Genomic DNA, 12,695 nt, shown 5'->3' on the forward strand with positions numbered 1-12,695 from the left:
AGAAACACTTTATCTCTTATGCAATGAAAGAGAGAGAGAGAGAATATGAGAGAGAGAAGGGCATTTATTTGGATCAGTTTATTGGTTACTCTTTCTGAAGAAGTGGTGACAAACAGAATGGTCTCTTGTATCCGTTATAGTCCTTTCCTAAGCGTTTATGGTTCAGAACGGGGGTAAAGTTCATGCTATGGTTCTGAGAAAGTAGAAATACCACCTTTATCCCACCTCTCTGCAAATGTTAGCATCCTAAGTAAAATTCTGAAGCTATTTATATATCAAAAGTTAAATTAGGATAAAGACCTTTTTTTTCTTTCATTCTTTTTTTTTTAATGAGTCAGTTGGCTCATCAATGGGATTTCTAGTTGCTTGCCAGAGTCTAACTTTGCTATCTTGCCAGAACATGGGTGACTTGATCCATGCATCGTTGATGTTCCTAAGGAAGACAGACAACTCTGAAAGACCAGGAGGCCATTAATCTGAGCACCATGGAATAAAAATTTGTTGGCGAAAGGATAGCATTTTACAGAAGCACAGCACGCCTAAGCCCCCAAGACTTTATGTTCCTTTTCCCGAGCCAACAACAAAGTAAAAGTCACTGCTCTTTCTGTCCACCTTTATGCATTTGAAAGTGCCATTTAAGTATAACATTTGGTATGAAGTCAAGAAGATTTTTAAAAGGGCATGAAAAATTGGAATCCTTGAAACATCCAGGAGTTTTATTTGTGACTATTGGCTTCAGTGGCTCGCAGCCAGGAGGAGCAAGCTTTTTTTCTTTCCCTCAAGATTCAGCTCTCACTTCTGTTGCACCAAGATAGCAAAGTTGAATGTTTGGCAAGGAATTTTAAATTCTGAAAAAATTCATGCATCCTGAAGGGATTTCTCCTCTTTTTTTTTTTTTTTTTAAGAAGCTAAAAAAGAAGTGGCTAAAGAAGCTGGGTCAGGACTTGGAGAATATCCTATAGATTTTCAATTATATGTTAGATTACAGTGTCTTTTTTTCTTTCCCAATAAGCACTTTTGACCAGGGCTAGGTTCCATGGAGGGTAAAAAAAAGCATAAAATAGCTTACGTTTTTTAGGCACCTGCTGTGTCAAACACCAGAAGAGCTTCATCCATATTATCCCATTTAATTCTCGCTGAAACACAAGGAAGGTTGATTTTACAGAAACCAAATCTCTGGTAACTACTTGCCATGGCTCACAGTCAAGGTCAGAGTCAAGCCCTGAACCCAGTTTTGTGTATGCGGTTCTAAAACTCGTGCTCTTCCCACGAAATAATATAACCATAACTTTTTGCAGTATTCAAATGCAAGTCATTGTGAGGAGGATTGCCAGGTTAGGGTGAGTACCTGACAGTGTGTGAAAACACGTCAACTATTAACTTGCTCCGACACTGTCGGTGACCTCGACTTTCCTCCCCTGTTTTTCCCCATTATAGCCATTTTAAATGAAACAATGTTGCTGCGTTTTTTTTTGGGCAGTGTCTCAGCCCGTTGAAAATGATTAATCAAGTTATCAATTATTAATATTCAAGTCGAGAGGCTCCATTGCTCTTAGCGCCAGGATTCAGAAAGAGAGTTTAGTAAGGCAAAGGAAGTTCTCGTTTCTAATGTCATACAATGTGCTGTGCTCCCAGTTTTTTCGGGAAGTGCTAGTATGATGTCCAGATACAAGATCCCAAAGCTGCACATTTAGTTGGGTGGAATATACCATTGTTTTTTTAAATGGAATGCGTACATTCTAAAAGCTGTAAAATTATTGATTTCACGGTTGGAAATAACTACCAAGAAATACAATCTCTCTTTTCTAAAATAAAAATCACATGACATCTTATTCGTGCATATGTCATTTGAGGAAACAAATTGAAACTATTTGTCTTAATAGCCTTCCTTCAATTACCATTTCCCAGCCTCAGATTATCATTTATCTTCTTTAAAGAGTGATGGTATTTCCAAAGGAGTTGAAAATCTTTCATAAATAAGGAGCCAAACTGTCAAAACGTGTTTTTGGCCAGACTCAGATTAATTGCCAGAGCCGTATTTAAGATCAATCAATGAAGAAATATTGCCTTCATGGTGCTGGGGTAACAAGTTTGATCTTAAACGTCAATAACCCCTGGTAAACTGAAGACTTCATCTTTAACTGTGTAACCTTTACTGGATAACAAATGTGTCATCAGGCAAGGTGCTCTAACCTTGATTGCGCTTGGGAAAAGGAACCAGGCACTTCCCTCAGGAGGCAGCATGGGTTAGATCTCATAGAAGGGAAAACACCAAGGAAACCCCACTGGCTACTCTCATCTTCAAATCCTAGAGCAGGCTTCTGAAACTGACCATGTGGACAGATGCTCTAGGACTATCGATGTCTGCTTTCATTTAGTAATATGTACTAATCCCAGGGTTTTAAAAAGAGGAATACCTCCAGTAGCCTGCAATTTCCACCCCACTTAGAAAGTTGACCCATTTAACTCTACACATTTAACCCTAAGATACCCTTTGGGTTTTAGCGGATTTTGTCATTCTTCAGTAAAAGCATTACTTTTAAACTTTCCAAAATTATGATGTATATTGCTTTGTATCTCTAATGAGGGTTGTTATGAGTCTCGGCCGTTTACTAATTCTTCTGTAATCTGGTGGCTGCCTTGTTTTTGCCTCTTAATCAAGCTACAAGTTGACTTCTCATTTTACTTTGCAGTTCTATAGGAAACACACACAGCAGGAAGCAATTTACGATTTGAGAGTCTCCCAAAGCTTCACTTTCTAGCGTACTAACTTCTCCTTGCCTCTTCAACGGCACAGTGCATTGTTGATTAGAAGTGGTGAGAGTAACCGTTTTGTGTTGTTTCTGATCTTGAGAAGAAAGCATTCAGGCTTTCATCATTATGTGTGATGTTAGCTATAGATTATTCATAGATACTCTGTACTATTTAGGAGTACAGAATTTTAGAACCCAAGAATCAAAACCCCCAGAATTAAAATAATGAAAACATAGCCAAATAATAAATTTATTCCATAGTTCAAAGATATATATTAATGCTGTTAAGAGCGCTAGTAGCAAAAATCACTTGCTCATCTTGGAAAATGATGGGAAAAATATTTGATAAAATCCAACATTTCTTTCCTAAGTAAAAAAACAGACTGACATAGAAGGATGAGTATTAATACAATAATAAATATTATTTCACAACCATGAAAAAAATATACTGAACATTGAAGCCCAGAGACATTCCAGTTCAGATAAAGAAGAAAGCAAAGATGTGACTGTTACCATTTTGTAATAGAACTCTATATTTCTGGTTAATGCACAGAGAAAAGAAACATAAATATAAGACATGGCTATTGGAAAGGGGAAGCAACATCATTATCTGTAAATAAAGGTACCAGTTACACAATAAGTACACAGAAATCAATAACTTTCCATGTCAGAAATAACCACTTAGAAAATGCAATGATTAAAGCCCTTTAACAGTAGCAAAATTAGATAAAATAATTACTAACAAATTTAATATGTAGTCCCTATATAAGGAAAAAAAAATAAGTTTGATGAGGCACTTAAAAGAACACCTGAAAAAACATTTTAATGGATGGAAAGCTAGAATGTAGTAAGATGTCACTTATTTCCATATTCTTCCAAATTCACAATAGGACTGTTATTTGGAATATGAGACTGTGATTGTAAAAATCACAGAGAAGAATAAATGAGTGAAACTACTCAAGAAATAATATAAATAAGATCAGTGATGGAACAGTTACACTATTAGGTGTTAATCATGATATAAAACCATAATGATGAAATCATTATAGGAATTGTACAAGAAAGAACAAAGCAATCGATGGAAAGGTATACCATTTCAGAAGTAGACATTAGCATATGAGTTTATTATGTGAGAAAATGTGCAGTTCCAAACAATGGCTAAAGATCTAGTCAACAAATGATCCTGGGACTCTCAGCCACCTGTATTAATAAAATTTGTATATTTGGATGTGGTTCTTTATACCATGTATCAAAATAAATTTAGAATAGATTAGAGAATTAAAACTAAGGAATGAAATAAATAATGGACTAACTAAAAGAGAGTATGGCAAACTTTACTTAATGCCAAGTCACGTAGTAAGGCCTTTCTGACCCTAAAAGCAAAGAAAGAAACCTCGCAAGGAAAGGTTGAAAAGCAAACATTGCAATGTAAAAATACAAACTGTTTCCTGTAAAAAAAAATCATATTTAGAATAGGAAGGTGAATAACAGACAGGCAATATATCTAACAGAGTTTACTGCTCTCAGTTCATAGAAATCCTGTAAAAAAAAAAATGAATAACATAATCAAATAAAATAGGGAAAATAAATGAATATACTGTTCAAAAATTTAGAAATACATAGAGCCAGTAAACATGTGTTAAAAGTTTATCCTCACCTGTAATGGAAGAAATGCTCACTAAAGTAAGATATATCATTTTTAATTTATCAAATTGCAGAAAGGATGATGATGAATATTTTTATAAGGTTTAAAATGACATGGGTATTCTCATATGTAGGTTGAATAAATTTTTCATAAAGCCATATGATGGAGTATATGCTGTCATTAAAAATAAACTCTCAAGGGATATTTACAGACATGGAAAAATGCCCAGACTCTGTTATTACTGTGGAAAAGCAAGCTATCACATGTTATGATTCCAATTTGATTAATACATAGGTGTAAGTAAATATATATTCAATAAAGACTGGGTGGGAAATAAAATTAATGATGATTTAGCATTGGATAACACCTACTCTGCCACATGTATGAAAGACAAAATTATGGATATTAGATATCAGACAGGACTTGAACCCAGTTTTCCATCTGAAACTCCTCTACAAAACAAAATGTCTGCATTTTGCAGATCGCTGTTCTTATTGGCATTGGATTATGGTTCTGAGCTGCCCCTAATATCAAGAGCTTTCATGAAAGGACAACAAACTCCACATCCTTGCATATTAGAATGATGTAAAATTTCATAATTTGCCTTACAATACTGTCTCTGTAATAGATTACTGTGTAGTTAGATTCATCTGTCATTCCCAGAGCTCTATGCAATGAGTGGTTCAGGCATGAGAATTCTGGAAAATTTTAAGATCAGGTTTCTCAATTTTAGGAGAAGTGGTTTTAGAAGTGAAATCATCCCTCTCATGCTTGAGGCAATTGGGAACGACAAGAATGACCCATATGGGATATAAAATATGATTTTTTTTACTATTTTTTAATTGAGAATAATTATTATAATCAACATTTTCAATTTTATGACCTAGTTTTCCAATTAAAGTTTTTATATTTCAAAATAAAATAATTTCCTCATCTCTTACAGCTCCATACTACCTATCACCTATTTTATCTAATGATAAAGTGTCTTATTAGTTATAACCATATAATTATAAGCTGAAATTATAAGCTGAAATGTTTCTGCTTTTTTAAAGCAACTTTCCATGTTTTGAGGCTGGAGGATCATTTTTTACACTTTTGAAGACTGTGGCAAGAAAATTTATTAAATATACAATTGAATTTTCCATTAAGATAGCACACTCTGTCAAATACACATAAAGCTGCAAGGACCCTTTAAATCATGAGACAGCTTGATGAGGCATTTGCTCTAGTTTTCAGATCTTTATTTTACAGATCCTTATTCTTATATAATAATCTAGAACAGAGGCCAGCAAACTACAGAAAATGGGCCAAATTTGACCCACTTCCTGTTTTTATAAATAAAGTTTTATTGGAACACAGCCACACCCATTCTTTAGGAATTTGTGGCTGCTTTTGAGCTACAAGGCAGAGGTAAGCTGGTAGAACAGAAACTGTATATAGCCTGCAAAGCCTAACATATTTACTCTCTGGTGCTTTTTCAAGAGAACATTCGCTGACTCCTGATCTAGAAACTGACTCCTAACCAAGTCTTAAGATTCTGTGAAGTTTCTTTCCTAAATTCTCTTTTGCAGATGTTTCATCTCCGTGGTGGAAAGGCACATGTTTAACTGTGCAGCAAGAGATATGCTTCATTCTCAGCCTTTCTGTATACATTCTCACACTTACTCTATTTCCTTTGCCTGAATGTATTACCCTTGCAAAATGAGTCATATTTCTGAAACCCTTTCTATAGAACTGAGATGAATTAAAGATGAGATTTACACTTTAATCTCTTGATTGGTTACCAAGCCAGGAGAGTATTGTGTGTTTTCTAGGCTGCCTTATTTAATGGGGTTCACTTAACACGGTTCCTGGGTCCTTTGAAATCAGCACCCCATTGAAACTGTGTGGAGAATAGTTAAATCAATTTGAAGTGCAGGTCTCTATCAATTTGTTTTAGAATTAAGTAACGCTGAGAAGAGAGGAATAACTTGAAAATAAAAACATTGGAAACCCATCATAGTTAGGAGCTCAGACTTTATTGAAATCAATTTTTGAGGAATATTTGCAAAACCACGTCATCTCTATTTATAAATATTGGATAAAGATTTGACCCATGTTTGAGAGCAACTTAGATGTTCTCTCATAAGATTCTGTAATACTAATTCCCAAAGGTGATGATGAAGGACTTTAAGTATACAACACATTTCACATTGATGTGGGACACAGAATTAACTCCTACACATTTTCCAAAATGCTGACTCTAAAATGAGAATCTCACTTACTCATTTTCAACAGTTGTCGACCTTGCTGCATGTTTACTTCAAAAACATATAGGGGGATTAAAAACAGCTGATATTTGCTAAATGTTGACTATGTACCAAACACTACTTTTAGCCCATACATAACCTCCCTTACCTCATTTTACAGATGAGGAAACAAGCTTAGATAGGAAAAATAACTTGCCTAAGGTCTCACTCCTATTTTGTGCCCAAGCCACCACTCTAACTCAAGCAGTTTGACTCCAACCCCTCTTTGACCCACGTACCCCTGAAGTCTAAAATGAACTAAAAGCAGCCAACTGGAGTGTAAGAATAGACACTAGTGTTTGATTTTTGGGGAGGGCCCTGAGAAAGGGTTGCTAACTCTTCTGAGTGGGAAAAAAGGAGATGCTTCTTAGAAGAGATAAGCTTAAGTTGAATTGGATTTACTAATTAGAGACAAAGAAGGTATTCCAGACATAAGTAATAACATGTTCAAAGGCAGAGCAATGAAAGAACACAGCACATTCAGGCAGGGGCACCAAGGGGCATGAGAACAGGTTGTAGAGGATGGGCGGGAGGGTAAGAAGGTGCCTGCCATATCAACATTTCATACAGGAAGTCCACGGTTGTGAAATTTCAGTGTAGTAAACATCACCTGGGGTGCTCATTTGCAATGAAAATTGCTGGACCCAAACTGCCAGAGAATCTTATTCTGCTACATTGAGGAATTTGCTTTCAACAGGAATTCCAGGTGATTCCAGGGTAGGAGAGAGCCTCTTTGCGAACACTGTTAAGAATGTCAGGAAATCAATACGCTGGAGCATGATATGGTTAATATCATTGGATTTTAGAGAAAACAACGCAGCGGCTCAGTGGAGAGAGGAAGGTGTTCTTAAAAGGGATATTTAGGTTTTGGGTTTTTGTTTTTTAAGAATTCAGAGATAATGTAAGGGTGGTTTTCTTAGTGATTTGTAACAAACACACACATGCCCACATATACATATAATATACCCTTTTGTTTATATAATTGCTTGTGGATGCAAACTACTAAGAAGTCAGCGTCCATTTGTGCTCATTTTTAAGGCACTGCAAGTTACAAAACTGCATGGGCTTTTCAAGTCAAATGTTTTTGTGTTTTGCCATTTTCAATCCTTCGTACCCTAGCAATTAGTAAACTGCAGATCAGTTAATAGGGAATCAATTGTGAATCAATGAATGAATTTCTTAACTGAATCGTATATTTTCAGTAGGACCTAATTTCACACAATATAACTGGGGGCTTAGTTAATAAATCAAGCAAAATGCAGTGTTCCTGTACTTTTCCTGGGATTAATTTAACAATTTAAAGGGCTACTTACTTAAGATGAAATTTCAGTTGACCTGTAACTTAAGATCTGGTAGTGCCTAGTTAATATATAAGGTAAAAATTATTAATTCCCACTGGCTTTGAATACATCTAGAAGAGGTAAGTGAATACATTTTAAAAATTATCTATTCCATTTGCTTACTTATAGCTCTCAAAATGGCTTGTGATCAGGTGACTCCCAAAATATGTTTTTTTAGAAAATCAATAATCCCCATTGCAAAAGAGAATGTCAATACGCGTTTCAATATTTAAACAAACGTGAAAGAAAAAAGGAGAAGAAGAACAGTCATCTAATTCATCTGGAATTAAACAGACTCCAAATGTCAAATCTCTTTGGGTAACCGGAGATGGCCTTGACCAACAAGGGATTCTCAAACTTGGGATGGCAAATCACACACTGATGTTTATTCCACACTTAAGCTTATTCAACACAGATGGTAGGCATAAAATAGCTGAGCTCTAATGGATCGTGTCTGGGCAAAATGATAGATACGGTCTTCTTTGTTGACAGAGATGTTTTCACATTCCACTTAAATTATGCTCATCCATGCCATGGTACATAATCTCTGGCAAGGATTCTTAGAAAAAGTCATCATGTGAACTCATCACAAAGCAAGTGAAAAAAAAAAGTTGCAGAATAGTACTATAAGAAAATATGACAAAAGTTGAATGCTGTCCATTTATTTTGAAAAATGTATAAGTGTGTATGTTAATATTTATCAATAGGGATTCATATATATTATATATAAATATATACATAGATATTGAAATTCAGGGGTTATGCAAATCCTTAATTTTAACAGACTAGCAAAAATACTTTGAATTTCTAATATGAAAAGAAATTATGTTTTAGATATACTAGGTGTGATTTTATATGATACCAATCCTAGCTTTCAAATGTTCACAATCAAGTTTGGCAAATAATACATAAGCACATGAAATTTTATATAAAGGGGAAAAGTTTAATAAAAGTAAAATGTGATCACAGCAATTTTGAAGCTTTATCAGAATGGGCACCATATAGTAATTTCTGGGTCTTAAAAAAAAACAAATGGACAAAGAGGGAAGAAAATCATTCCAGTCAAGGAAGACAGTAGGAGTGAACAAAATCTTATTAACCCGGTGCTTGCTGAAATCGACCTTTTAGAGAAGACCTAATTGGAGTGTTTTTAGGAGTTCCCAAGAACATATTCAGGTCCACTGACTCAATGGAAGGACTCACAAAACTCTGAAGAGCTGTTATATTCAAGGTTCCCATTTGTTATAACAAAAGGATACAGATTAAAATCAATACAGGTGAAAGACACATAGGGCAGAGTCCACAAGAGACTAGGGACAAGCTTCTGGTTGTCTTCTCCCAGTGGAGTTGCACAGAAGGCACTTAATTCCCCCAGCAGCAATTTGTGAAAACACACGCCCAAGTGTTGCCCACCAAGAAAGCCTACCCATGCTTTGGTGTCGAGGGTTTTTACAGAGGTCGGTCACGCAGGTATGAATTTCTTTGTGACTATTCTTATCTCTAGTCTCTAGCCCCTCCACGAGGTCATGTTGATACAGCATGGCCCCAGTCTCCAGGTGAATCAAAACAGACACAAATCATATTGTTAGAATAAACTATCTTACATAATCCAAGACCCACGATATACAAAGACACTCTTATCAGGTGGGATATTCCAAGGGCTTAGAGGTTTTCTCCCAGGAGCCAGACAAGGGCCAGTTCTTTCTTTGGAATGTGAGAGTTTCAACACCCCAAACCTGCTGAGTTAATCCTTTACTGCACAGTAGAGAGTTTGCATGACTGTGGGTTTTAAATTTAAAAAAAAAAAATTTTTTTTTAGGGAAAACAGATAAAAAGACCCGAAATCCTAAAAAATGATGCCTGCAAAAAACTCGTGTATAACCACTGGTTTTGATGGTGAGAAAAAGAAAAGATGAGTGAAAAGAAAACTAACCTCATAGAATAGCAATTGGTTTTACCTTTGCTTGGGACCCAGGTGTCCTGCAGAGAGTAGTGGGCGTCAGTGGAGTAATTTGCTGCCATGAGTGATCCTAATTGCACAACTACCTGAGGAACGAGTCCTTACTCACCACCCCGTACATACCTCCCTGCTACTCCAGTTAACAGTTCTATAGAAGAAAGTTCATGTTAATGCTAAACTGAAAATTGGAGAATTAACTAACTTGCCAATCTTTTTCTTTTAATTTCTGCCCCGCACTCCGCACCCCGTATTTTCTTTTCTGAACACTGCGTCCTGTCCAAAGATGTTCCAGTGGATTTGACCGCCATCGGCAGGACTGGGTGGACAGTGGATGCCCTGAAGAGGTACATGTGCTTTATAACCACAGGATTCCTGAGACCAAGCTGTCCTATAGGGTTGCTACATCTTAATGAAAATGGCATCTAATTTAACAAAGATATCCAGCAATTGTTGGGTCCTTAATATATGCCACACAGGGGGCTTATCTCTTTACATGTATTATCTTGATTGATTCTCCTACCCTTCCTGTGACAAGGGAGCTCCCTTCCTGGGAGCTGTTATTGCCCCCATATTTCCAAGGGGAGAAGAGGGAGGGGTGAGGGAAGGGGGTGGAGAGGGAAGCCCTGAGGGAACAGAGTTAGGTGTGTGGCTAGGAAATAGAACCAGAATTTGAATCTCACAAGCAAAAGGCAGTTCTCTTAAACACTTGCAGCTTTTCTAAGATCTCGGAAGCCATTGTTCATCTTTTTTGCTCAAATAACAAAACCGATGGTCTGGAGGAAAAGACTGATTGCAGCAAATTGATGTAATATAAGTTAGAAATGGTATAACATGGAAACAGTAACTCCAAGGCAAGCCTGATAGAGACAGTGATGCAATGAAACGATTCAAGCAAGTGCATGCAATTGCAGAAACAGTTTTATCCTGTTCATAATTTTCTAGTGAATTGCATTTACATTGTCATTTCAGGTTATAAAGATATCCTATCAGGTTCACAAAGAAAAGTACTTGTTTTTTCTCCCTGTGTTAAGTGTTAGAGTGTGAATTTTGAATGAAGATTATTAGCAATTATACACGTTTTCTCATTCAGGAAAGCAAATCATGTCAAAGTGCTCTCTTTAAACTGTTAGGGGACCAATGGTTACTAAAGACTTTTTTAAAAATTAAGGTTTTATAATGATGTCTTATAAATATCTTGAAACAAACATCTTTGAGAATATGCTTGAATTTTAAGTGCCGTATTGCCAACACAGCTTTCATCAACTCTTTGACATTCATTTGGGGGATTAGAGTGATATACACTAATCTATCTATTTCACTTCACTTACGGAACAACATCATTCAAAATGAAAGTAGATTCCTGGAGCCATAGTTGTATTTTCCAATTGATGTTTCTTTCATGTAGTCACATTTGCCTCCATGAAAACATGGCAGTTGAATAGCTGTAGTTGTGCAAAGATCAAAAGTGTAATTCAGGCATCTTACTTTTCTTGCCCACCATGAACCAAGGAAATAGGAAGAATCCATCTTATTTTAAACACCCCTGAACATATCCTAAGTATGTTCTGTGGAATGTGCTGAGCGCTGAAATTACAAAAATTTAAAAAATGACCCCCTATTCCCAAGTATCTCAGAGTCAAGTACATTTTTTAATATCCAGTGTTTCCTTTCAATTATGTAATTAAACTGTCATTTACATTATATTAATTACATACATTTAATTATGGTGAGCAATTCTAACCTTCTTTTACAGGTGAGTAAACAAAGCCACCAACTGCAGTCCATCTTCTGTGCCTAAAACTAGAGTTAAATCTTTCTGATCCTATGAGATAAATTTACTCCATAAGTGCAAATCCTAATATGAGCACTTACTATGTACTGTTCTAAGCACCAGTAATGTAAAAATGGAAGAAGTGTGTCCAACAGGTAGTTAGACCACTGAACCAAGGACTGCTTTTAGAGAATGACCTGGGTAGAGAGTAACTGTGAGGACATGGTCTTGTTAAGTAACATAAGAGAAGCCTTGCTTGAGGAGGAGATATTCAAGATGATGCCTGAAGGTTAATAGAGCTAAGAAGAGGAGTGGTGAGAGATGAGATTGGTGAGGTCAACAGACCCCCAAGTGTGACAAGTTGAAGGAGTTTAGGCTTTATGCTAAAGGCAAGGGAAGTATGGAGGGTCCTCAAAAAATTAAGAATAGAACTACCATGTGATCCAGCAATTTCACTTCTGGGTATTTATCCAAAGAAAATGGAAACACTAACTCAAAAAGATAATAGCACCCCATGCTCATTGCAGCATTATTTACAATAGCCAAGATATGGAAACAACCTAAGTGTCCATCAGTGGATGAATGGATAAAGAAAATGTGGCATATACGTATGAATACACACACACACACACACACACACACACACACACACACACACACACACTGGAATATGATTTAGCCATAAAGAAAGAAGGAAATCTTGCCATCTGTGACAATATGGATGGACCTTGAGGGCATTATGCTAAGTGAAATAAGTCAAAAAAGGCAAATACTATATGATCTCACTTATATGTGGAATCAAACAAAACAAAAACCAAAGGAAAAAAAAACCATCGTGGATAGAAAACAGATTGATGGTTGAGTGGATGAAATTGGAGAAGGGGCCCAAAAGGTACAAACTTCCAGTTATAAAATAAATACACCCTGAGGAAGGCATG

General features: G+C 36.1%; 1 protein-coding gene across 1 annotated transcript in view; it reads left to right on the forward strand.

Annotated features, from left to right (window-relative positions):
- The window catches only part of PLXDC2 (plexin domain containing 2), a 446,547-nt gene that overhangs the window by 365,769 nt on the left and 68,083 nt on the right, over positions 1-12,695 (forward strand). The window contains exon 10 of the mRNA XM_049624674.1: positions 10,270-10,330. Within this exon, the coding sequence (XP_049480631.1) occupies positions 10,270-10,330 (61 nt within the window). The remainder of the gene's footprint in view (positions 1-10,269; positions 10,331-12,695) is intronic.

The sequence above is a fragment of the Panthera uncia genome, chromosome B4, assembly GCF_023721935.1.
Source record: "Panthera uncia isolate 11264 chromosome B4, Puncia_PCG_1.0, whole genome shotgun sequence".
In the NCBI taxonomy this organism is placed as follows: domain Eukaryota; kingdom Metazoa; phylum Chordata; class Mammalia; order Carnivora; family Felidae; genus Panthera; species Panthera uncia.